Source organism: Aulonocara stuartgranti, assembly GCF_965226115.1.
Source record: "Aulonocara stuartgranti genome assembly, chromosome: 23".
Taxonomy (NCBI): Eukaryota; Metazoa; Chordata; class Actinopteri; order Cichliformes; family Cichlidae; genus Aulonocara; species Aulonocara stuartgranti.
Window position 1 is genome coordinate 50377986 of NC_138958.1, and position 26935 is coordinate 50404920.

At 43.8% G+C, this 26935-nt stretch overlaps 3 protein-coding genes and 1 long non-coding RNA gene across 4 annotated transcripts in view; 3 read left to right on the forward strand and 1 right to left on the reverse strand.

The window, feature by feature from the left end:
* Window positions 1–26935, forward strand: part of LOC309701485 (NACHT, LRR and PYD domains-containing protein 12-like) — a 1029495-nt gene that overhangs the window by 813258 nt on the left and 189302 nt on the right. The window contains exon 12 of the mRNA XM_082525721.1: window positions 23421–23597. Within this exon, the coding sequence (XP_082381847.1) occupies window positions 23421–23597 (177 nt within the window). The remainder of the gene's footprint in view (window positions 1–23420; window positions 23598–26935) is intronic.
* On the forward strand, window positions 624–8341 carry LOC309700404 (ribonuclease inhibitor-like; the record flags this gene model as incomplete). Its single annotated transcript, XM_082523923.1, has 3 exons — window positions 624–637; window positions 3369–3566; window positions 8149–8341. 3 exons carry the CDS (start codon window positions 624–626, stop codon window positions 8339–8341), a joined length of 405 nt encoding a protein of 134 aa, XP_082380049.1.
* LOC309701522 (uncharacterized protein) lies at window positions 14017–15773 on the forward strand. The gene is made up of 2 exons (XM_082525775.1): window positions 14017–14481; window positions 15370–15773. The coding sequence occupies exons 1-2, from the start codon at window positions 14222–14224 to the stop codon at window positions 15638–15640; spliced, it is 531 nt and encodes a 176-aa protein (XP_082381901.1). The 5' UTR covers window positions 14017–14221; the 3' UTR covers window positions 15641–15773.
* On the reverse strand, window positions 15978–17484 carry LOC309701552. Its single transcript, XR_014275090.1, has 2 exons — window positions 17092–17484; window positions 15978–16242 (listed from the first exon to the last, which is right to left on the reverse strand). It is a non-coding gene; the product is annotated as an uncharacterized lncRNA (long non-coding RNA).

The following is a 26935-nucleotide window of genomic DNA, read 5'->3' on the forward strand; positions in this document are numbered from 1 at the left end:
TCAAGTAGTTTTAAACTTCTTTTATAAATGTTTTCAATAGTTTTAAGTGTTGTTGGACAAGCAAGTGACCAGGACGTCAAACAATAGTCCATATGAGAGATGATCATTGAGTAAAAATAAGTTTTTGCAACATTCATATTTAAATTATTACGTATATGATTAAAATTTTAATTATTAAATTTAAGTACCTGGGACACTTTATTTATGTGACTCTTGAAGGATAATGTTGGGTCTAGAATGACCCCAAGATATTTAAATTCTGGAGCTAATTCAAGCTCTACTCCATCATATTTATATTTCAGTTTGTGATGATTGTGTTCTTGTTGTGACTACAGGAGCCGTCCTCAGATTCAGACCTCAGCACCACCCAGTGACAGCAGACAGATCATCCTATAGTTTCACTCTTTGTAGTAACTCCATAATTAACTGATGAAAACAGTCCAAAGGTTAAAGTACCACATGCGCTGTCAGTGACAGCTGCAGCTGTTTAAAGATAAAGTTAAAAGGATGAATCACCCATGTAACTGTGTCACTGTATATCAGCATCAACAGGACCTGAGTTTGGTTTTTCAGAGAGCTGTTGTCTACGTCTGTGTGCTGTCATTGCTCAGTCTGACCGAACGATGGACAGACTCAAGTTTGACTTTGAAACAAACTGTGTTGTTAAACAGTTTCATGGTTCAAAAAACAAAACAATCAAAAACACTTTTTTCATACTTGTGTTAAGTTTTGTATAGAAATGAGACCAAATTGATTGTGAGGTTAAATGTGATAGAAACAGCTCACACTGACATCCATCCTGATCAAACATGAGTGTCATGAAGCCTGTTTGCAGTTGTTTGCACTGTTTTCCACTCTGGATGTTGTTTCTGTTCAGCTGTGAGTATAAAAGGCTCCATTCTACAACCTGTTTGTGTTAGTTGTTCAATAGAAACATTATTTTGTGCTGATGTTGCACTTCTTTTAGTCACAACCAAAGAGTTTTTGACGTCCGCATCAAAATACAAAGATCAGTATTGTCTAATGTTTTGGCTGCAGTGTGTTTTTGCAGACAGGTATAACTGAACAGCTTTAGTGTTTAGATTGTTTAAACTTGAGTATGAACTTATACAAAATGCAGCAAGATATTAAAAAAACGTTTGATTATAAAATCAACTATATTGGATTCATATCGATATCGGACATAAAAAGTGGCATCGTTCCATTTCTGCTTTGACTAGAGACACAGCTCTAATCAAAGAGGTGGTCCGCTTGCCTCCGCCCCAGAGAGAAGGGTTACATCTCCTGGGTTTAGGTGCGGCTTGCCCCTCTGAGGGCGGGGGTACCTGGACTTGGGATATAGAGTATGTTTGGGGAGTGCGACGGTCTGTGCAGTTTCTATTTGTGTCTGTCTACACGTTGGGTGAGTGCCGAGTATTTGGTTGTGCATATGGGGTGGGAATGCACGTTGGTGTCCGCGTGCGCCTGTTCGTCTGTGTCTATGTGTCAGGTTGGGTCTTAGACTCCACCTCTCTGGGTACATCTCAGGCCCTCCAAAGTACGGAGGCCTATCTCCCCTCACCACACTCCCTGCCGGTGGCTGATGCCCTCAGACGTTGGTGTGTTGGTGGTCCTTGTCGTCTGGGGCTGGGCGCTCATGTATGTACCGGCTCACTCCTGGTGGCCGATTGGCGATTCCCCCCCTTTTGGTGGTCCTCCTCGGGTCCTTGTACTCTGGGGCCTCTGGATATCTGGGGCCTGGATCTCCTCCATACCTGCTTCATACCCTGGGGGACGGGGCTATGGCTCCCCACACTCCCTAGCAGATCGTTACATGGAGAAACCTTTGGAATACAAGCATGCTGATCCACACAGGTGTGCACACAGGTGTACACACGGGTGTTCACAGACGCGGACTACACCTTTATGGCTGCTGCCTCTAAGCACATTGTGCGCTGTCTATCTTGCGTGCTGCACAATATCGTTTATTATTTAGTATCTACTGTTATCTACTACTAGCTAGTTTATTGTGATGGTGCTGTTTTTATTATGTTGTTTGCTTTCTCTTCTGTTTTTTTTTCTCCATACAGGTGATCCAGGTGTTTTGTTTGTTTTTCTTTTTTTCTTCCCCCCTTTCTCACCGTCTCTTCTCCCCTTTGGTTTTCTTTCTCTCCCTCTCTTTCTTTCATTCTCTCTCCCTGTCCTGTCCCCCAGTCATGTCTGTCCCGTTTGTAGCAACCGAAAATAAAATAAATTCATAATTATAATAAAGGTCAATCAAATGGACCAATATGGAAAGGCCATGATGATCCACTTGGTAAAATAAATCTGCTTGGCATCTTTCTTGGCGTTAAGACAACAATTCTGATGGCTAAAGATCCAAACGGGACACACACAAAAAAAAAGAGACACAGCTCTGTGTTTTCCAATTTGTCATCGTTTTGAAAGTTTACATTTCTTCAGTGTTGAGCAGCAGAAATGAGACTTTCCTGTCAGAGGTCATTTTTTAAAAAATGAGGTGAATCAACCATGAAAACCATGAATCAACATGTGAACATGAGCTGATGCTGCTGAAGTGAAGCAAAGTTACAGAGGTTTGATTAATATTGAGTAAGAACTGGACTCTCATACAGCGAGACTCAAATGCCTTTAAACATCAGCTTATCCTGCTGATCCAAGTCCAACACTGAGTTTGTAAAAACATGTTTGTCAATCATTTTGTTTGGTTTCTGAGGAAAATGATTCAATAAGTTGCTGCTAATACACAACATTTCATCATATTTCCTCATAACCCTCTTTTGTCTGACCATTTGATCCCATTTGAATTTGCAATAAAGGATCCACAGAGTTTGGTGACAATAATGACAGTAGATGTTTGTGTGAAAGTGCTGGAAGCAAATGAGTGTGTGATGTTCTTTCAGTGTTGCACTTTGTAGACGCTCCCTGAGCACTGGTCTCACAGCCAGCTGCACATAGAGACCAGTGTTGTTAGTCCAGGTCAGAAGATGACTTGTTGGAATGAAAATGAGCTTGTAGTTTGTCTGCTTTAATAATGTGACTGGAAAAAGGTGTTGGACTTCAAATATGTCCATTTCTGTCACACTTCACCTTTAAAAGTGAAGCCATGTGGTTCCTGGAAGGAAAAACACGACTTTTTCAAGTCTTTGTCCTGTTTTTATGAGAAATGTACGACTTTAATGTGAAACATTCAGAGTTTTTTCTCTTGTTGTGTTTGTTTGAAGCTGCTTCCTGTTGGCTTCAGCTGTTTGGAGTTTCCATTTTCTAAACTTCTACATTCTGAACCTTCTTCAGCTCTGAACAGATGATGAAACACTGAATGATTTCAAGCACTTTGTCTAATAAACTTACATCTTTCATTCTTTATACAGATTGTGGAGCTGTGGTTTGTCAGAGATCAGCTGTGATTATCTGGCAGCAGCACTGAAGTCCAACCCCTCCCATCTGAGACAGCTGGACCTGAGTAATGACTCCTCCTCTTCTTCAACTAAGAACAACCTGCAGGATCCAGGAGTGAAACATCTGTGTGGTTTCCTGGAGAGTCCAGGATGTAAACTTGAAACTCTGAGGTCAGTCAGCATGTTTTAGTTGTGCTGAGATGAATATGATGTGAAAGTTGTGCTGACACTAAACTGCAGACATCAGGCTGATATTATACTGATCCACACTGAGGATCTTCATGGTAAAGTCTGTTTTCTTCTTCTCTGGTTTAGTCCATTGACTGCAGCAGAACAATGTTCACATTTCAAACAGTGATACTCAACGTATGGCCCGCGGCCCACACGCGGCCTGCCCACCTTTCCTGATTCAGAGAGAGGGGACCCTGATTAACTGTGTAGCTTCTTCCTCACAGTTCTAAGTATCAGACACAACAATGAATAATCCACAGCTGACTGTCTTTAGCAGGTCAAAGGTCACGGCACACAGCAGACAGTCAGAAATATTCTAACTCTGATCATTTATCAGTTGTGACACTGTGAGACTTGATCAGAGGTGTGATCATCACAGCAGAGGCCTTTGTGTCAAAGTCACTGAGGATCAAACAGAAACACATGAAGCAGATTTTCCTCTTCTGGCTTTTTATAGCAGATAACCTTCAAAATATTCTGCAGTCGATCAAAAACTGAAGCAAACCATGAAGCAACATGTGAACATGAGCTGATGCTGCTGAAGTGAAGCAAAGTTACAGAGGTTTGATTACAGACACAGCTGAGAGTTTGTAATCTGTCATCATTTTAAAAAGTTTCCATGGAACAGCAGAAATGAGGCTTTACTGTCAGAGGCCGACAGCACTGAACACAACAGCAGACTGGTGGCTAATAAACAGTGAATGATGCAGAAACAGATGTTTGAAGCTGTTCTTGGAGTACACTGAGAGAGAGAGAGCTGTGCAGGCAGGAACAGCCAAAGTCAGAGAGAATTCATGAGCATATTGATCAAACGTGAAGCAGAGTTTGGATCTTCTTTTGCTGCTGCTTCACTCAGTTTTGGTTGGAGACAGATGAAACCTGCAGCTTCAGGATCTGTGAGCTGTCCACTTTCAGCCCCGACGGCGTGTCCGTGTACGTGCCGTCGAGTGAACGATCCACGCTCTGTGTTTCCATCTTTGTGTGTTTAGCTGCTCTCATTTACTGTTTTATCTGTTTGCTGCTTGTTGAAATAGTTTGTGAGCTTTAACCTGAGATTCTGGCAAAATACATTTATATTAAACATCGATTCAGGATTGAATGAATCAACATCGTTTTATTCAAATTAAAACCATTTAAATGGGAACATGAATTTTTTACAACCGCCTCTAATGCTGGGTAATGTCAGCTGGTCCATGTGCAGCTGGCTGAGGCTCAGGGAGCGTCTACAAAGTGCAACACTGAAAGAACATCATCCATAAATATTGAGTAAGAACTGGACTCTCATACAGCAAGACTCAAATGCCTTTAAACATCAGCTTATCCTGCTGATCCAAGTCCAACACTGAGTTTGTAAAAACATGTTTGTCAATCATTTTGTTTGGTTTCTGAGGAAAATGATTCAATAAGTTGCTGCTAATACACAACATTTCATCATATTTCCTCATAACCCTCTTTTGTCTGACCATTTGATCCCATTTGAATTTGCAATAAAGGATCCACAGAGTTTGGTGACAATAATGACAGTAGATGTTTGTGTGAAAGTGCTGGAAGCAAATGAGTGTGTGATGTTCTTTCAGTGTTGCACTTTGTAGACGCTCCCTGAGCACTGGTCTCACAGCCAGCTGCACATAGAGACCAGTGTTGTTAGTCCAGGTCAGAAGATGACTTGTTGGAATGAAAATGAGCTTGTAGTTTGTCTGCTTTAATAATGTGACTGGAAAAAGGTGTTGGACTTCAAATATGTCCATTTCTGTCACACTTCACCTTTAAAAGTGAAGCCATGTGGTTCCTGGAAGGAAAAACACGACTTTTTCAAGTCTTTGTCCTGTTTTTATGAGAAATGTACGACTTTAATGTGAAACATTCAGAGTTTTTTCTCTTGTTGTGTTTGTTTGAAGCTGCTTCCTGTTGGCTTCAGCTGTTTGGAGTTTCCATTTTCTAAACTTCTACATTCTGAACCTTCTTCAGCTCTGAACAGATGATGAAACACTGAATGATTTCAAGCACTTTGTCTAATAAACTTACATCTTTCATTCTTTATACAGATTGAAGAGCTGTGGTTTGTCAGATATTGGCCTTGATTATCTGGCAGCAGCACTGAAGTCCAACCCCTCGTATCCCACAGAGGTGGACCTGAGTGGAACCTACAGCAACCTGAAGGGTTCAGGAGTGAAGCATCTGTGTGGTTTTCGGGAGAATCCACGATGTCGATTTGAAACTCTGAGGTCAGTCAGCATGTTTTAGTTGTGCTGAGATGAATATGATGTGAAAGTTGTGCTGACACTAAACTGCAGACATCAGGCTGATATTATACTGATCCACACTGAGGATCTTCATGGTAAAGTCTGTTTTCTTCTTCTCTGGTTTAGTCCATTGACTGCAGCAGAACAATGTTCACATTTCAAACAGTGATACTCAACGTATGGCCCGCGGCCCACACGCGGCCTGCCCACCTTTCCTGATTCAGAGAGAGGGGACCCTGATTAACTGTGTAGCTTCTTCCTCACAGTTCTAAGTATCAGACACAACAATGAATAATCCACAGCTGACTGTCTTTAGCAGGTCAAAGGTCACGGCACACAGCACTCTGTGAAACAGTTTGGAGCAGGAATTCTTGCACATTTACAAACTGACACTGCTGCACGGCATGCTGGGTAATGCTAGCTGCTCAGGTATGGGCGTGCTAATGGCTGTGAGGCTCTGTGGCTGCAGAACACCGAAGAAGAGAAAAGAGAGGTGGAGGATGAAGAAAAGAGGCGGAGATGAAGCAGAAGTTTTGCTCCAGAGAGGAGCTGTGTCTGTGTGGGCAGGGCTCAGACAGCTCCGCCCACACAGTGACAGTGAAGCAGGTGAAGAGTAATAAATGAAGACAGCAGACAGTATTTGATAAGCTGATGTACAAACATGTAGGTCGTGTCCAAATTCATGGGCTGCATCCTCCTGAGGCCGCATTTGTAGACCGATTACGTCACAGCGACACGTCGAAGGCTGTCCAAATTCGTAGACTCCTCCGAATGCAGCCAACAAATGCGTCCTCCTTTTCCCCGAATTTGAAGGATGGGTCGGGTGTGTCCTTCGTGGCCTACCATATCCCAGAATTCATAGCGCGGCCCAGCCAAACTCCAGTTTCCAACAATGGCGGCCGCTACTAAGTTTTAAAATTACTCATACTAATCTTTTTCGGTCACAAAATAAACTTTTAACATATTTTCAGGCGAGAAAGTAGCTGTGTAAACATCAAATATCTGCTCGGTTTATCAAGATACCGCATATATGCAAAAGTGCTTCGACGTTTTCGGAGACGTCTGCTACCCACCAGCTCGATAGCTCGCCGGGAGCTCGAGGGTCACTGAAGCCGCCGAGAACGGCACAACTCCCGGCACATCATTTTCAGATCACCGCGGACTTTCGCTACTCAGGTTAAACGTGATATATAAGTCACTTAGACAACCTCAAAATGTTATTGTTTGGCTTTTTTCAGTGTTTTGTTTGTTCGTGAGTAAATCGGTTTGGCTGAGATTAAAGTTATTAGATTAGATAAAATAAAACTTTATTAATCCCCCAGGTGGGTTCCTCCTTGGTCTTTACAGAGCTGACTAAACGTCAAACAGAAAACTGATTAAACAGAAGTATGAGACGGTCGAGAATTTACGCCAGTGTCCTGTTATATTTTAGATAGCAAGGAGCAGACGGCTGAGTTTATTAAACTCCACCGAGACAGCGGTGACGCTAATCAGAAGGCTAGACCGTCCAATTTCCCCAGCCGTTTATTTCCAGCCTACCCGACCTTCTGAGGACCCAGCCCACGTAGACCGCAAAGGCCGGGTCCTCGGGAGGATGCAGCCCATGAATTTGGACACGACCGTAGAATGATGGTGGCAGCTACAGAAACAGGTCCATACAGACTGAAGCGTGTCTCAGTCTGAATGTACACTGCTGTTATAAGAGCTGTGGAAACTCAGGTCAAAAGGACGTAACCACACTGCTGACAGTTCCAGGACAGTCACAGAGTTACAGCATCATTTGTGACCATAAAGACAGAAAGCTCATCCAAATCCTGGGATTAAAAGTCTGTCCTGGTGGTGTCCAGTCAAACACGTCTCTGTGAAAGCTTCAATCCAACAGGCTCCAAAGTCCTTCTGCTCATTTCCTCGCCGGGTTCTTGATGCTCCTGTACCATCTCTCTGTCATCCTCCTCGCTCCCTCTTTGCACTCACAGTCTTTGTGCATCATTAACACTCACATGTGGAAAACCAAAGTTTTACTGGGCAGAAGATGATCATCAGTGACTCTGTCTTTAAAACACTCTTGTTAGAAATGTTCGACTTTAATGTGAAACATTCAGAGTTTTTTCTCTTGTTGTGTTTGTTTGAAGCTGCTTCCTGTTGGCTTCAGCTGTTTGGAGTTTCCATTTTCTAAACTTCTACATTCTGAACCTTCTTCAGCTCTGAACAGATGATGAAACACTGAATGATTTCAAGCACTTTGTCTAATAAACTTACATCTTTCATTCTCTATACAGATTGTGGAACTGTGATTTGTCAGAGATCAGCTGTGATTATCTGGAAGCAGTGCTGAAGCTCAACCCTTCGTATCCCAGAGAGGTGGACCTGAGCTCCCACAAGCTGCAGGATTCAGGAGTGAAGCAGCTGTGTGTTCTTCTGGAGAATCCACAACATCAAATTGAAACTCTGAGGTCAGTCTCCACGTTTTAGTTGTGCTGACACTGTCGATCTGTGGAACTAAAACCTTTATACAGGAAGTCTGGTTCAGCTCTTTGTAGACCTTCTAATCTCTGATCCTCTGAGTCTTACTCAGTAGATGATGCAGAGTTGTGAAGCCGATGTGGGTGAGGACACTCGCCCAGCTCTAACTACTTTGACGTCCAGGCGGCTTCCCTGCTTGTCCTGATACAAACAAACCTGAGTAACCTTGCAGGTCAGATCTCATCAGTCACACCTGTTATGGCAGCTCTCCTCTAGATTGTAGTTCTTGTTAACCTGGGATGGTTTTAGAAGCCTGGACCACAGACTGCAAGGGAAGATATTACTGGGAAAGGCCAAAGCGTCCTATTAGACCCATTAAACACTAACATAGATGAATACTCAGATTTAAACCTTTATTGTTTCACAAAGGGTTAAAAAGGGAACGTCCACAGTTTAGACTGCAGCAGATTTTATTAAAGCAGTTTGACAGGAGCAAAGCAAAAACACAAAGAATAAGTGTTTCACATATTAATACATATAACATAATCATAAAAGAAAAGCAAAATAATGATACAAAAGAATGAAAAAGTTGTCCAGAGCAGCAGGATGTCTGAGGTCTGCAGAAACACAAAAACACAGCAGCTAAAAATAGTTGTTGAAAGAAAACGAGGTGGGAGCTGCTGATTCCTGAGCTTTGATACTGGATTAGCTTCAGTAGTTATTCCCATCACTGCTGTAGGAGCTACATTTAGTCACAGCTGATTGTCTTTGACCAATCAGAAGACTACTGTTGTAAAAACAAGCAGACAAAGAACCAATGAGAGTGAAGAACAGGATAAAGAGCTCGTGTGATGGAGGCAAAGCAATAATCAGCAGACTGTAGCAGTTTCTATCTGGATGAAAGTAGGAGCTCAGCGGAGCTCAGTCCCATATCTTTGGTTAGAAACAACATCAGTGATTTCCTGCTGCTCGAGATGATTCCAGCAGCTCTCATTACAGCAGCTGATGAGAGAAACAGCTGATGGCTCACAGCTCGTACACTGTTGGATCTCCAGATGTTCACGTGGCTGAAGTCTGTGAAGAAACTGTGGTCCACGTAGTTCACACGGCCTCAGATTGGACCGAGCTCCCTGGATCACTGCAGCATCCTCAGCTGGTACATGGACGTCTCTGCTCCTCAGTCTTGGAGCCCCTGCAGGTCCGTCCACACCACCAGGGTCTTCTCACTCACCTTTCCTTTGTCCTCGTCCTTCATCGGCCGTGCTGTGTCTTTGTTCCTGCGGTGTTGTTCCCACGATGCAGCGCTGATGTTCCCTCCTTGAATGCACAACAAGTACGGTGCTGGTCTTTCTCGGGTGGAGCAGAGACAGATTGAAGTCTTTCAGGCTTTAGTGCCGACTTCCCTGACAGAGGCTGGACTCCATGGTCTGCACAGGAGGCTTCTACACTGTGTGGAGGTGACTCCTGGACTCGAAGACAGGCTGCAGGTACATGTGTGATGAAGAGGAGCTACAGCAGTGTGATGGAGCTGCAGGTGTGAAGGAAGTCCTGCTGTCCTGTCCCACCCTCATCTTTGCTTCCTCTGTCTTCTCTGGACTTGTCCTCCTGTTTCAGAAACAGCACTGCTTCATGCCGAGGGTGGACGGGAGCGTTGGCTCTGATTCTTTTACCGTCCACCACAAGGAGACACTGATGCTGACCTCCTGATTCATCTGCATGTGTTCTGCTTCACACTGCTCACCTCCACCAAAGACTTCACAAACATCTTCTTTCTTTGAGTCCAGTTTGTCCCACAAACACTTCCAAATCTCCTCCTCTGAGATTCTGCAGCTTCTTGCAGTGTGACTCAGCTGACTTCTGACAGACCACAGACCGGCACAGCATCCACATGTGTCTCCTTTCAAACAGGCTCTTGATGTTTCCTCCCACATCATTCTGGCCTCTCAGTCTCCTTTGTTCTCCAGCTCTGTAGCTCCAGCTGGTGAAGCTTCAGTTTTCCATGTTGGTAACAGTAAACTACAGCCTCTGCTGTCAGCTGGGTAACTAAACAGAGCTGCAGCACGTCTCTGCGGTGGTGCTACATCCAGCCTGCAGACGGCCGTCTACATGTTGTAGTGGTTTACAGTCACCAGGGGGCGCTGTCCCAGCCATGCAGGCAGTGGGCTGCTCTGCTTGTGCTGTTGTTGGTGAAGCTGAAGTGAAAGTGATAGGTTTGTAGTTTGAACCTATCCACTGGAACGTTAAGGACAATCTGCTACGCAGCAAAAAGCAAGACACAAGGCACCAAAGTTCTCTGGTTTACTCATGCATGAGGGAGACCTGGCTGGAGCCAAGCGTCGTTCCACCACTTGACCACCATCAGACTCTCAGCCAGGCTCCCCATAGCACTCCTTTTATTGTGGTTACATGAATATGCATAGGGTCATTAACATATAGCATCTCACATAGGTATACATGTGAACAAAGAATACTGTGTGTGTGTGTGTGTGTGTGTGTGTGTGTGTGTGTGTGTGTGTGTGTGGTACTGCTGATCAAAGGGTCATATAACATCCTTGGTCAGGAAGAGGGTAGACCCCCCTTCACCCTAGATGGTTCACCCTAGATAACATGGTGAGGAAGTCCAGCAGTTCATCTAAACAAAAAGCACTTAGACTAGAACAGACGTAGCTACGTTAATCCTGCCATAAAACAATAAGAGAAGGTACGACCTCTCTCGTGCTCCCAGGATGTGGGTGTGCATTCCAGTGTGGAATACACACCAAGCCCCTGCAGCCTGCTAAAGATCACACATCCTATCACTACACAATTGATTATACACCTCTAAGAATATATGGTTAAATATTTCCTAATACAAATGACAATAATAAAATCTAAACCCATCATCACCACCCTGTATTGTCATTTTTTAAGGCTATACGGCATATATATATCTTCAGCTCTACACCACTTGTCAACATTTTCAGTGCAGGCTTCATTTCATACACACATATTAGCCTTAGCATCCATGTCACTCTGCTGCAACAGTATGAAATTGGTAAAGGTGTTAGCAATCATTTTATTCACCATCGATCTTACACATGGCAAGATGCAACCTGTAAACAAGCAAAGCAAAGCCAATAATGTAAGAATGGGAGTCAAAAACTTTAGAAACATATTCCACCATGGTCCAGATGTCAACCAGGCTATCCAGCCTTGTGACGTGTCTCCTCCTGATGTGTGGTCCGCCACATATTTCTGCAGAGCAGTTAAGTTCTGCAGTGCCTCATAGATGTCTCCTCCAGTCGTATATCCATCCGGAATAAACGTACAACATGTCTCTCCAATCAGCTTACACACTCCTCCTTGTGATGCTGTTATCAAGTCTAGGGTCAGCCTGTTCTGCAGTACCATCGTTCTGATGGCCTTTTGCTCCTCCGCTAAGGCTGTTCCCAGAGTCTTAGTGAGATTAATGTGTCGCAGTAAGGCATATCGGTTGATCTCCACATGATCCCGCACCTCTGCAACTCCGATGTTTGGGATCAAACTTTGGAAGAATTTAGCTCCTCCACTCCAAATGCGGAATTCTCGTGGCACTCCAGTGTCTACTGTCACTCCAAAAGAGTTAGGTGAGGCTATATTCACCTCACGCTTCCGTCGGTTGCTAGGGTGATGTTCAACTCTGTCCATGAAGAAGACATGATCCGATAACTTCACCACGGCACACAATCCTCCCCATCCCTCAGGGAGTGATAGATAGGCTTTATGTCCACACAAGAAATACCAATCAGCCAAAACTCTTGTTCCTTTACTGCTCGGCACCATCCTTGCACATCCTGTCCACTTCTGACTCTTTGCTTTTACTGGTATCCTGTAAGCCCAGTTGGACTTGCATTCAGTCCTCCTTAATGTCAAGTTCTCAGCTCACTTTGCACTGGTCAAGCATTTCATACACCTGCTCTCATTCTCTGGAGGGCAGTAGGTGTATATGTATCCACATAAACGAAGCGGCAGCTCCCCCACTGACAGTGATCCATTGTTCATCACACACAACGGCAGTTGAGCTGTATTCAGCTTGTTCAGCAATATTATGTCTGGCAGTGGGTCTGACACTTGAGGCCAGGCCAATAAGTCAGTTTGCTCAGAACAATTCACATCTATAAGTGGCGACTTACTCCAGGTGATGTTCAGAGGTGTACTATAGTTGGCCTGGGACCAGAGGACTCTGTTGCCAGGATGAGTTGCTAAGCCCAACAGACACCAACTCCTGTCCTCTGGTATGCTGTACGGCCACAGTCCAGATGTATATGCGGATAACGGCATATGAGCACACACATAGCAGTCCGTCCTATTGTTCAAGTGAGCAGTTGTATTCATAAACTGCCACCAAAAGTTTGTAGAATAGCCATGAGGGTATTGGGTGTGGTTTCCTTGGACATACAGGGTCTCCACAGCTGACCATGATGACATCAAAGCCATTACACCCAGCAGGGTAGACAACACTTTACCAGCCATTCTGATGAGTACCTGTGGCTCAGTTGGTTTCTTCACCGGATTGAGACGAAGGGCCCTAGAGGCTTTCCCCCCCTTTGTACCCGGTCTTCCTGCCACTTACTCCGAGCTGGCCTGGATGTGTGTCACCTTTTTGCAGTGGCTTTGGTGTATCCAGGTGGGTCGTTCTGCAATCTTCACAGCAGTTGGTGTTGTCAGCAGAGCCTGGTATGGTCCGTCCCACCGTGGCTTCGACCAGCACTTCCTCTTTATGACCTTTATCAGTACCCAGTCCCCTGGCTTCAGACGTTCTTCCTGTACAGAAACAGAATCATCTGGCAGATTATTTGCACTCATGACTTCTTTGCTTTTCAGCATTTTAATCATCCAGTCTGCTAGTGTGTTTTCTTCTTCTGCTTTATCATTATCATTACAAAACACTGGAACTCTAAATGGCCTGCCATATATTATTTCAAAAGGCGTTAGGCCATTATCAGTTGGCGTGATTCTCATATACATTTTCACTAGCTCAATGCAGTCTACCCATGTTCTGCCTGTTTCCTCCATTGTTTTCCTGAGTCTCAGCTTTACTGTGCCATTAGTCCTTTCAACCAGCCCTGCACTTTGTGGGTGATATGAGCAATGGTTTTTCAGCGTTATCCCCAGATGTTGTGACATTTTCTCAATTACTTCATTCACAAAATGAGGACCATTGTCACTGTAAATAGTCTGGGGGATCCCATGCTCTGGGATCACATTTTTGCATATCACTTTAGCCACTGAAATAGCATCTGCTTTCTTAGTGGGGACAACTTCTACCCACTTTGAGAACGGGCACACAATCACCAGGCAGTACCTGTAGGTGTTACAGTTAGACAACTCAATGAAATCCATATGGATTACTTCAAATGGGTAGCTGGGTCTGGGAAACTTTCCTCTCCTAGGTCTGAGGTTTCCCTGAGCATTATGTTTACAACATATTAAACATGCTTTACAAAAATGTTTTGAATAAGCATTGAATCCCAGTGTGAAAAACTGCCGTTCGACTGCTGCCACCATCCCAGCTGTCGAGACATGGCAGAGCCCGTGGCTCAAACTTGCAGCAGTCCTATATAGGTTCTTAGGCAATATAGGTTTATCACAAAGATAGTAGACATCACCTCGCAGGCTTGCTCCTTTACGGTGTGTTCACACCGAACGCGATGGACGCGAATAAAACGCCCCAAACGCCCCTAATTTGACGCGTGTACATTCGCGTCTCAACGCGTGTCCAAGAAAAATCCATCGCGCGTCAAAATATGATATTTTGACGCGCGTGAACCGGAAATGTGGGAGGAATGTGGGAGGGAGTTGTGCCAGACCGGTATCTTTGCAAGATGGCAGCTATCGAGCTAGCGCTTGAAGAGAGAGTCTCCCTTCTCTATGTACTGTGGAGAGCAGAGCAGCAGCGTAAAAGACGTCCTCGCCGTACCTGGGTCCATCAGGTCCTCCAGAGGCATGAGCAGTTTGGTGAGTTTCACCACTTGCTCCAGGAGCTGCGCCTGGATGACGGCCGATTCCAGCGCTATCACCGTCGGCCAGTTTGAGGACCTGCTTTCCCTCGTCGGTCCCAGCATCGCCCGCCTAGACACCAACTACAGACGCTCAATCCCACCTGCAGAGCGCCTGTCCGTCTGCCTGAGGTTAGTAAAACTATTTAATACGGTAGTCCTTTATTGATATCTGTGCTAATATGCTAATCCATCCAGTTATACACTGCTAACATGGATGTGCTATGCTAACAGTGAATGCTGTCGGTGTTTACTGAAAGCAAACTGTGGTACAGAGACGACTCTTTATAATATTTCTAGTGATACTCAGAAGGTCTCATCAAGTCCCGATTTAATTCGATTTATGCTGTTATCAGTGTTTGCATGATAGCATGGCTGTGGTGTCACATCAATGTATGCGCTCGGTGTTTGCTGATATCAAACTGTAGCATTAGGACCACTGAGTTAACCTTTGTAGTGATACTCACTCCTTTTTATTTAGACCTGGTTTAATTCTGGGATAGTTGAATATTTGTATATAATCCCTGCAGCTGTCAGACTCTATAGCAGGGGTCACAGCCTTTATTAAAACAGAGTTAGATAAAACTGTGAACAGTTTGGTTCATCTCTAGTTACATGGTTCTATCTTGATAAGCTGTCTTATCACAGATTAATTTTTCAAAAATATTAATGATTTAAGCAAGGAAAGGGCTACATGTCAACATACAACTCTTTATTTCTATTAATGTCTCACTTCATTCCTACCTGATTGACATGTTTAGGAATTATGAGTGATTGGCTCACTGTAGTTGTGAAAGTTGCTACCAATCAAATTATGATATGTTAAAGTTAAAACAAAACACAACTGTTTTAGATATTATCTAATATACATTTTGTAATTATCCTTATAATTACAAAATGTTTTATGTAAGATTTAAGTTTTGTGATTTATATCTGACATCACAAAAGTATTTTGGAATTTGAATAATGTATTTTGTAACTGCAGTACACATAATACTGATTTTGAACAATTTTGTCCAGGTTCCTTGTCACCGGGGACTCCTTCAGGACCATCGCGTTCAGTTTCAGAGTCGGTGTGTCCACGGTGAGCCAGATCACCCCCCAGGCAGCGACGTCCATCTGGGACTGTCTAGTGGACGACTTCATGGCTGTGCCTTCACCTGGAGACTGGCGGTCCATCACAGAGGGATTCCAGGAGCGCTGGAACTTTCCTCTGTGCTGTGCAGCTCTGGATGGGAAGCACGTCCAGACAAAGGCACCCCATATATCATATAGGAGACACACACATTGATATACACTAAATATTCATTTCATTTCTTTTTTGTGGTGCCCAAATTGATGCACCTGCTTGATTTTGTTTAAACAATTATTGCACACTTTCTGTAAATCCAGTAAACTTCTTTTCACTTCTCAAATATCACTGTGTGTCTCCTGTATGATATTTAACTGACATTTTTTATTGTAACAACCAACAATTTATACAGGAAAATAATGTCTATTAACAAGGTTGCCCAAACTTCTGCATCCCACTGTATCAGTATATTTTGTCATTAGTATAATATGAAATAAATTCTACATGTGTCAAGTTGTGTGCCAACATTTGCTGTGTAGTAGAACTGAGACATTAGTCATTATAAACATTTATTTGAAATAATATTAAAAGTCTCAAACAGAAAAACATTAAACATAAATATATAAAATATAAGAATTTACAGAGAGACAGGAATAAAAAGGACCAGCTGCTCTCCAGAGCAGGAACAAGGCTGAGGAGGAAATGCTCCATTGGAGACTGGTGTGGCCTCTTCAGGGACTCCAGGATGGCCAGCTCCACCGCCGATGGACCGTCCTGGGACCCGTCCCTCATCTGCCTCGGAGCCGTCCTCCTCTGTGGGCCTGTAAAACAGCACAAAACACAAAGAAATGAGAAGGCTGCTACTAGATTTTAATTTCAACATTGAAAAAAAAAAAAACAATAACAGGATATAATCAGATTGGTTGTAGATATTTAGTAAAGGTGATCACAAGGGAATCCCACCGACTAAAAAGGTATCAGTGCTTGCTGTACATATCTGTGGGTGCAGCAGCAGGAGCTCAGGGACTGGGGATGCTCTGCTGCAGAATCAGTTGGTTCTATCAATACAGTATTAAATGTTAACAGGTTGGATATAATAATCGTAGAGTAGACAGTGGTCCCTCATTTATTGCAGGGGTTCTCAGAATAACTAGCCCCTGGTCACAGTTCTCACAATTGATTCTCAAAGTGCAAACCTTTGTAGATTGCAAAACATAAAAGTATTATTATGCCGCGGTTTGTCTTCATCTGCCCGCCACTTTCGTGCGCCTTTTTCCCTCACGGTGCAGGTGTCTATTTCCGAATGAGGCTCATAGTTATGGGTGTTTTTGTGCTGTTTTTTCTATTGGACGCGATGGTTATCAAAACCAAACGTGATAAATTTGGCAAGCACAGGAGACACGACACGGAGCAGATTTGTCAATCAGGCTGCAGAATGCAATGCTGTACTGTGCAATAAAAAATCAGCGAAAAAGCAAAGCAGTGACGGATGAACAGCGGGACCACTGTGTGCTGTTTATTAATAAACAATAAAATATATTCCTAAATGACAACATGCATAAAAGCAGAACGGTATTTGTACGTCAGTGGGAAAATAGCGGTGGCTTGCTAGCTTTTGTGCGGCTTCCCGGGTCAGTGAAAACTTTCAAAAGAGAAATGAATGAACTTACCAGGTTGCCCGATCTCTTCACATATCTTCCTCCAAGCTCGGTCCTTTTTATTCCTGTCTCGGTACTGAAAGCAGCTGGTGTTGTACAGCTCCGAGTTGTTTGCTACCGCATTGATTAGCCTTCCCCTCCATTGAAGTATGAAAGGCTTTGGCTGGATCTGCCCCTTTGACCTAGGTAACAGCCACGTCACCAGGCTCCTGATTGGTTGTCGCGGCGCGATTTGACGCTGGAGTTCAGATTTTTCCAACTCGAGCGGTAGACGCGAAACGCGCGTATGCACAAAATGCAACACAAAAACTCACGCGCGTGGTTTTATTCGCGAGTCAAACGCGCCAGACGCGCTACACTGACGCGCGTTTCACGCGTTTTGGCGTTTTCGCGACGCAAATCTGCTTCCGAATTCTCACGCCTCGGGACTTTGCTGCAGGACCCCTATAAGTCCTGGCTGACGTCAGTCTGTCGGCGTGTCTCTTTTCCCCTCGGTGAATGTCGACTCCAGGGATCCGGCTCTCGAAGGACCAATTAATGATAGGTTTGTAGTTTGAACCTATCCACTGGAACGTTAAGGACAATCTGCTACGCAGCAAAAAGCAAGACACAAGGCACCAAAGTTCTCTGGTTTACTCATGCATGAGGGAGACCTGGCTGGAGCCAAGCGTCGTTCCACCACTTGACCACCATCAGACTCTCAGCCAGGCTCCCCATAGCACTCCTTTTATTGTGGTTACATGAATATGCATAGGGTCATTAACATATAGCATCTCACATAGGTATACATGTGAACAAAGAATACTGTGTGTGTGTGTGTGTGTGTGTGTGTGTGTGTGTGTGTGTGTGTGTGTGGTACTGCTGATCAAAGGGTCATATAACATCCTTGGTCAGGAAGAGGGTAGACCCCCCTTCACCCTAGATGGTTCACCCTAGATAACATGGTGAGGAAGTCCAGCAGTTCATCTAAACAAAAAGCACTTAGACTAGAACAGACGTAGCTACGTTAATCCTGCCATAAAACAATAAGAGAAGGTACGACCTCTCTCGTGCTCCCAGGATGTGGGTGTGCATTCTAGTGTGGAATACACACCAAGCCCCTGCAGCCTGCTAAAGATCACACATCCTATCACTACACAATTGATTATACACCTCTAAGAATATATGGTTAAATATTTCCTAATACAAATGACAATAATAAAATCTAAACCCATCAGAAAGCGAGAGTTAAAACACTGAACAGTGTCCACTGAGCTTCTTATGCTATTCTCATGCTCAAAGAAGTTTAACAGGACGGACGACTCGTCCATCAGGCGTCCAGCTGTCCGTGACCGTGTCCACAGCAGAGTGTGACCGAGGCTTCATGCTAACACGCACACATGAAGCTAATACCACCACGAGCAGCTGCTCAGTGGATTTGGAGGACAAATGTCTGCAGCTTCTCACAGGCAGTATGCAGAATGTGGATCTCCACAAAGACTGTGGAGAGCTCGTCCCACACTCTAAATCCAAACTTGTCTGCACAAAACTTCTCACACGTTCCCGTCACAAGTGTCTTCTAAGTGAAGCTACCAGGTTCAGGTCCAGCTTGTTTATCTGGAGCTGTAGGAGATGATCCATCCTCACAAAGCAACACAGCAGATATGCAAACACACAACACAACCAAAGGATTCTCTATGCATGTCTGTGGCTGATGCTGCTGGAACGAAGCTGTTTGAAACCTTGTTGTTCTGCACTTTGGGACCAGAAGAGGAAACTGAAGCTCTGTGCAGAGGGTCCAATGGAAGCAGCCAAGCGCTGTAAGTGTCTGCTGTACAGGGATGCTGGTTCAGCTGTGGCTCAGTTTCACAGTGTGACTCAATAAAAGCAGCAGGAAATCAAAGCTTGATGCTTTCATCAGTGTGGAAATAAGAAAGTTTCCTGTGACAGACGCTGGAGCTCTTTCACTCTCAGCTTCACAGTTTCAGCTTCAAACTTCTTCCAACATGTTTCTAACACGGCCACATTCCACCTTAATGGAGCTGATATCTTGTGCATCAGCACATTTTCTAAAGGCAGCGATCACATCTTTAGTTTTGGATGTTTAACTGCAGATTGTTTATGTGTTTATAGCACATTAATTACAGCAGCAGCGTTGACCACAGTGCTGTACAAGAATCCAAAATAACTATTAAAATAACTCCTAATATTAATATCACACATCAAATATCAAATAACTCTCATGCTGTATTAAAAGCCAGTGAATACAAATGTGTTTTCAGAGCAGATTTACAGAGACTGACAGCAGGAGCTGGGGCTGTTCGATAGAACGATGTATATATGATGACCATATGAAAACGTCTATCGTTTCATATCACGCTCTTTGTTTCCTGCTTATGTGTTTGTGTTTTCCAGATAAAGCTTTCAAAATAAATCTGAAGATCCTGTTGAGAGTTTTCAAAATAAACACAATACAGTACTGCGGTCGCTCGTTTATCGAGTTACGTTCTAAAAATAAGTCTCAGAATGAAGTAGCAGCTTTATGTTTTACAAGTATTATAGAAGTTTTAAGGCAGTTAAACCCTCACTGCACACTTTCTACACTTTTCTCAGACAGGCATGAACATTTTCACACTTTTCTCTCTTGTTTAAACAAAGTTCAAACCTTCATAGAAAAATAAGTTCATTATTAAAGAGTGAAAGCAAAGTGTTTCTGAAACGTGTCAAATCAGCCTTTGCTGGCATTAAATGAGCTTCTGTGTGAGGAGCACTCGTCCATGGCCTGGGCTCCTCGCTGTCAGGTAAAGTTTCATAAAGCTTTTGAGTTTTTCTGCAGATAATGTTGGTGTCCAGCACGATGTTCTTTTTCCTGCGGTCACTGAGCCACAAAGCCAAAGCTGACTCCATCCTTACGATGTTCTTGTTGTGGACAGTTACAACCTTTTTGCCTCCTTGTTGAAACTATGATGGTCAGCATCTTCCTCTGCCTTTGGCTGCTACCACAGGTGCAAAACGTCTCGTCATCATTGTTGTTTGTTGGGACAAAACGTACAAACATACAGTGCAGCACTGCAGAGTCACACTGCTGTAAATTTGAACACATTCTGTACTGTACAGGAGACACGGCACGAGATTGGCTGACAATGGTCTACAGCCAATCAGGACGCAGAACACAACGCGCTGTACAAAACAAAAGCATGCAAAATTGCACAAAAAAGATCAGCGAAACAGCGAGGCCGCCAAAGGTGAACTGTGTTACAGCGAGGGACCAGCGTATATGTGGTTGTTGGGACGATAAATGTCTTTGAGCTTGTGTCAGAAGACGAGCTGCAGCTTTCTGGACCAGCTGCAGTCTTGCCAGGCAGGTCCCACTAACTCCAACATATAAGGAGTTACAATAATCCAGCTGGGACGTCATGAAAACGTGGATCGCCCGTTCAAGGTTTTTAAAAGATATAAATGATCTCACCTTAGATAAAAGCCTCAGTTTGAAGAAAGACCGCTGTACAACTGAGCTCAGCTGTTTTTCAAATTGCCGTCAAATATAAGCCCCAAATGTAATAATGCGATTTAATAAAAGAGCTGAACCAGTCTAATAGAGCGCCCTTGATGCCGCCATGCTCCAATGGTGAGGTCAAGATGCTGTGGTCAAGGCAGCGGTCAGATCCAAAAGCACAGCGGAGTCTCCTGATCAGTGGCTCATAAAAGATCATTAAGAACTTTTCAAAGTGCAGTTTCAGTGCTGTGAAGAGCTTTAAAACCAGACTGAAACCTTTACAACAGATTGCAGCTGAACAAATATAATCTTTTACAAAATCTTCGACAGGAAGGGAAGCTTTGAAATAGGCCTGAAATTTGAGCGGACAGAGGATCCAGATCAGGTTTTTAGTACAGGCTGTACAACAGCATGTTTAAAACAGGCTGTACAACACCTGAACTAAGACTGCTGTTAAAAATCGCTAAGATGTCGGAACCGACAACCTTTAAAATCTTTTTAAACACGTGTTGGAACAACTTCATTTGGACAAGATGATGTCTTTATAGCATCACATCGTTCCTCCACCTGATCAAACCACACAGGCTCAAACTGATCAAAAACCAGCTGAGCAGGTGAATATTTTAGCCCCGGTGCGATCTCGGGCGAGAGTATCGATGATGGCCAAAGGGCAGCGTCCAGCTCTACGGCCACTGAAGAGCAGACTCAACAGACGCGCGTGATGTGGATCCTACTGCTCTAAAATTGGAGCTTCTTCAATCCATTAAAGAGGACATTAGTACGCTGTTAAAAGAAGAACTCAGAAATGCATTGAAAGAAGATTTTGACAATATAAGGGCTGACGTGCAAGGACTGAGAAATGAGATCGCTAACAGCATGGCGGCGACGTGCGGCGAAGTTGATGGAGTAAAGGTTACAGTGAAAGAAGCTGAGGATGGGCTGTCAATGTGGAGCGATGAGGTGACCACCCTGCAGTCTACAGTAGAGAGTATGAAGGAGGAGCTGTCTGACCTGAAGGATAAATGTGATGAAGGCAGGAAGCGGAGAGCTAACATCCACATCATAGGGATCCCAGAGGGCCTGGACTCGAGCTCCTCCACGGCCGTATCCGTGCTACGACGTGAAGTGCTGGGTATGGATAAAGACGTTATTGTCGACCGCTCACACAGGAGCCCTATCCTGAGAAAGCCAGCTGGTGACCCGCACGCCGTCATAGCCGAGCGTCACTACTACCAGGATTGTGTGGCTACGCCGTGCCAGGGCCCAAGCCCCGCTTGAGTTTAACGGACAACCTATTGCAATATTACGACTGGGCGATATGACCCAAAGTTCATATCTCGATATTCTTTAGCTGGATGGCGATATACGATATATATCTCGATATTTCTAAAGCCAGAAAGTACGAACAAAAAGAGAGTTCTTAGTCAAAGCTGTGTCCCAAATCTCACACAGGCACATTTATTAACATACAGCGTAGATGTACATGAAACAATTACTCAGAAATAAATGATCAGCATTTATTAAATAATAATGCTCCATAAATAAAAGAAAACAATGTTGTGTTTGTGCATAACAAAAAGCTCACAATCGTGCAGTCAAAATGTAAACAGACGCTGAGCATAATAACAAGCAGCTGCTCTGTTCCCAGGTTCTACTGCGTGACTGACAGCCTGGAGTTTGAAATCCTCTTTGTAACCGTGTCTCTTACAGGTGCCATTTATGGTCCTTATACACACTCAATACAGTAATATTACGTTGAAGCAGAGTACGTATCACTCCGCGAGGCTCCTCGTAGCTGTAATGCTCCAACAATCCATCAAGCGGTGCGGCCTCGTAGCTGAGCAAAGTCGTACCAAAACATCTTTTGAAAGGTTTCTGAGCGCCGTGTAGCACATAAAATCGGTTCGAGGTCAGTAAGCACAACCAGAATTCACCCATAAGGCGCACTGTCGATTTATGAGAAAATTACAGGATTTTAAGTGCAGAAAATATAGTTTATGGTTTTCCTTTGATCTTAGCAAATATCTACGCCTCTAATTGGGACGATCACAGATTTTTCACTAATGTCTTTGCGCGGCTCCCCAATATGTCATCACACAATATCATCTTTGAGGGAGACCTAAACTGCTCATTATCTGCTATGGACCACAGTTCACACAAAAGTACACTTAGTCCAAACTCAGCATGCGTCATTCAGAGCTTTCTTGATAATTATGGGCTGGCTGATGTATGGAGATTTCATAATCCTGCTTCACGTCAATACTCTTTTTTTTCTAATGTCCATAAAACATATATTTGTATAGAAAAACGTCTCCCTTTAGTTACAGAATGTGATTATAAGACTCTGGTGATTTCTCCTCTTGTTTTTTCAATGTGTATTCCTGATGCCTGCTCCAACTATCAGCCATGGAGATTCAACTCAGTGTTGTTAGCAGATGAAGAGTTTGTCAGTTACAAAAGGTCTCAAAGACATTTTTTTTCTATTAATCAGACCCCAGAGATGTCATCATCAGTTTGTCTGCTTTAATAATGTGACTGGAAAAAGGTGTTGGACTTCAAATATGTCCATTTCTGTCACACTTCACCTTTAAAAGTGAAGCCATGTGGTTCCTGGAAGGAAAAACACGACTTTTTCAAGTCTTTGTCCTGTTTTTATGAGAAATGTACGACTTTAATGTGAAACATTCAGAGTTTTTTCTCTTGTTGTGTTTGTTTGAAGCTGCTTCCTGTTGGCTTCAGCTGTTTGGAGTTTCCATTTTCTAAACTTCTACATTCTGAACCTTCTTCAGCTCTGAACAGATGATGAAACACTGAATGATTTCAAGCACTTTGTCTAATAAACTTACATCTTTCATTCTTTATACAGATTGAGGAACTGTGGTTTGTCAGAGATCAGCTGTGATTATCTGGCAGCAGCACTGAAGTCCAACCCCTCCCATCTGAGACAGCTGGACCTGAGCTCCAACAACAAGCTGCAGGATCCAGGAGTGAAGCATCTGTGTGGTTTCCTGGAGAGTCCAGGATGTAAACTTGAAACTCTGGGGTCAGTCAGCATGTTTTAGTTGTGCTGAGATGAATAAGATGTGAAAGTTGTGCTGACACTAAACTGCAGACATCAGGCTGATATTATACTGATCCACACTGAGGATCTTCATGGTAAAGTCTGTTTTCTTCTTCTCTGGTTTAGTCCATTGACTGCAGCAGAATAATGTTCACATTTCAAACCTTCAAAGAAGAAGAAAAATCCTCCACTGGAAAATTCACTGTGAAACTCTCAAACTCTTCATTGCACCTTAAAGTCTGTCTGACACTGAAATCCAAAGCAAAATGTGCGTTTGCTTTACAGACAGCAGTCCAACACAAACATACACACATCATCCAAAACACAGTCCAACATCCAAATCTCCTCCACTGCCAGCATGAATGATGGGAAAGAGAAGCAGGAACACTCTGACATTCAGGGTTAGAATGAGTTTCATCAAGCAGACTGTGAAGATCAAAGCTGCATTAGAAAGCTTACATGAATGAATGAGTGGACAGAAGTGGACAGAGATCATCTGAAGCACTTCAAAGGCTTTAAATCAGCACATTTCTCTTTATTCTTTATCAACTCTGTTAGTTTCTCTCAGTTTTCTGTGGAATGAAGCTAACAGCAGGCTAATAAGATGCTGACCAATAGGTTTCTATTAAAGGTTGTAATTTGTATATGAAAAAGTGCTTTGGCTCAGCAGGGATCAGCTTACAGGTAGAATACAGCTGCTGGATGGGATTAGCATGTCATAGCTATCTACCAAACTGCTAACTGGGGGACTTCAGGCCATCTATGGATCATTTTTGCTAACTGTTTATTCAGCTTAGGCTCACAGGGCTGCAGCCTGTGCCCTAGCTGTCATAGGGCAAGAGGCGTGGTCCACCTGCACAGGTGAGCAGTCCATCACAGGGCCAACAGAGAGCGACAGAGAAGCACTCCCTCACATCCACACCTACAGCCAATGTAGAAGCACCAATGAACCTAAGCAGCATTTCATTGGACTGTGGGAGAACATCCAACCTCCACAGAAAGGCCCAGCTGACCAACAAGCTTCAACCTACAACCTTCTTGCTCTAAGGCACTAGTGCTAACCACTTTTGCCCATTTCAGCCCAAATCCTGCATCTTCCTGTTTCTGACTCCAGGCCAGCTCCACTAACACTTTCTCATCAGACACTGCCACCTAGTGGAGGAAGTCTTAGTTCCATTTGAAGCTTCAGATTACAGTTAGTTCCTTTACAAAGAGGTGGAGGTGGTGGGGCCACAGCACCATCATCACTGAGTGCCATAGGACACTTAACCTTTGTTTCCATATGCTGGGAACTTCCTGTTGTTCCAAGGAGGACTGGAAAATGTGTGAAAATCTCCCAGTCAGTTCCTCACAGCACACTTCAATCATTTCCCTCCCACAGCATCAGGACCAGGGCTTTTTCTCTCTTTGGTCCCACTAAGAGATTTCCACACAAACACCTCATCAGTGGGACTCTCAGAGCTACCAGCCCTTTGCTACAATCACAAAGCTCTTCATTGAAATCAATGATATCAAAGCTGGAATCAAATGAGTCCAAGTCTTCTGCTGATTCAGCATCACATTCATCTTTGCTCCTTGTTCTGCATCCCCACCATGGACTTCATTCCTTTCCAAGCCAGCCTTGAGTGTCCTTTATTCAGCTCATCCTCTGCTTTACTTTTACACCTGATTTTAGCTGCTTTATCTCTCTTTCAACAGGTTTCTGTGCCTCAATCTTTTTCTTCTCTCCCTCATAACAAGACAGCTTCTTCTGCCTGAGAACATGTTGGAGTGATTTACTAATCCAGGGCTGCTTATTGGGGAAAATACTTCCTGTTTCCAAAGTAATCCCCATTTTTCCCAGAAAGAAATGTCAGTAGAAATCGATGATCTAAGTGAGAACATGAGCCTTTCAAAAGTCCCAGTGGGTGCAGTCAAAGCAGTCCCTCAGTCCCAGTATAGAGTCTTTGGTCCAGACTGGAACAACTGTGTGCCCAGTTTGAGCTCTCTTCAGTGCTGTGACCTGACAGACCCAGAGGGGCCATCACATCACATTTAGAAGCTCCCCTGATGGAGCCACAACACATGTCCAATACTTAGTCTGTCTTGTTGGACCAACTGGAAGAAATGATTCAAGGACTTAGTCACAGAACAGAGATTCAAATCTCCAAAATCCAACTGGCTGCATCAGGACATATAGTCTGAAACTCTGCACAGTTTCCTGTTTGAAGCTGCTTCCTGTTGGCTTCAGCTGTTTGGAGTTTCCATTTTCTAAACTTCTACATTCTGAACCTTCTTCAGCTCTGAACAGATGATGAAACACTGAATGATTTCAAGCACTTTGTCTAATAAACTTACATCTTTCATTCTTTATACAGATTGATTAGCTGTGGTTTGTCAAAGATCAGCTGTGATTATCTGGCAGCAGCACTGAAGTCCAACCCCTCCCATCTGAGAGTGCTGTTCCTGTATGGAAACAACCTGAAGGATCCAGATGTGAAGCAGCTGTCTGATCTTAAGCAGAGTCCAGACTATAGACTGGAGACTCTGGGGTCAGTAGAGTGATGGAGTCAGTGGGTGGTGCTGTCAGCAGTATTGTACTAAACACAGTCAGTATGAAACAAAGATCCAGTGTTTCCTGTAAAGCTGCAGCTTCTCAGTGAAGCTGTGAGAGGAGAACGGTGACAGGCTTCAGGATTGGACACAAACACTTCCTGTTTCTCACCTTTATGGTCACCATAGTAACAGCTGACACGCTCTGATCAAACACTGTCAACAGCCAATCAGCTCTCTGAACAAAGCAGCACGCAGACCAATGACTGCATTGATTTCCAAGTTTAAAGCAGTGAAGAACACAGTCTGTAGGTGAGGAAGAATTTAGTGAGAGCAGATGTTTGGATGGAATTCCTCCAGTTAACAGCTGGAACCGTCCATCTGGATTGTTGGGCTTGTTGTTGGGGTTCCTACAGAGCTCAGAGTGGACACACCAAGGTTCTTCTAATGAATGAAAGTCCAAACTCAAACTAGGAGGGAAAAACATTTTCAGCAACTTCAATAAAAATCCAAAGATTAGAAAAAGTGAAGCAACAATGAGTCCTAGTACAGTCCCAGCACTGACGTCCCTGCTGCTCTTTATACTGGATGTGCTGCATCACTGACTGACAGCTGATGAAGAGTCTCTGGAAACACTCGTTTATCTCCTCTGCTCTTCCTCCTTCTCTCTGCAGGTGGAGGTTATGATGGTAAACAGGACGGTGTGTGTGCTGAGAGAGGAGCAGCTGTGTCCTGATGATCCAGAGAGGTTGAAGCAGCAGCAGCTTGTGTGTAGAGACGCTCTGACT

Excerpts from the sequence above, each read along its gene's own strand:
- LOC309701522 (XM_082525775.1), top strand. The coding sequence starts at position 14,222 with ATGTACTGTGGAGAGCAGAGCAGCAGCGTAAAAGACGTCCTCGCCGTA. Across the intron at positions 14,482-15,369 it reads CGCCTGTCCGTCTGCCTGAG|GTTCCTTGTCACCGGGGACT; the intron begins GTTAGTAAAACT and ends AATTTTGTCCAG.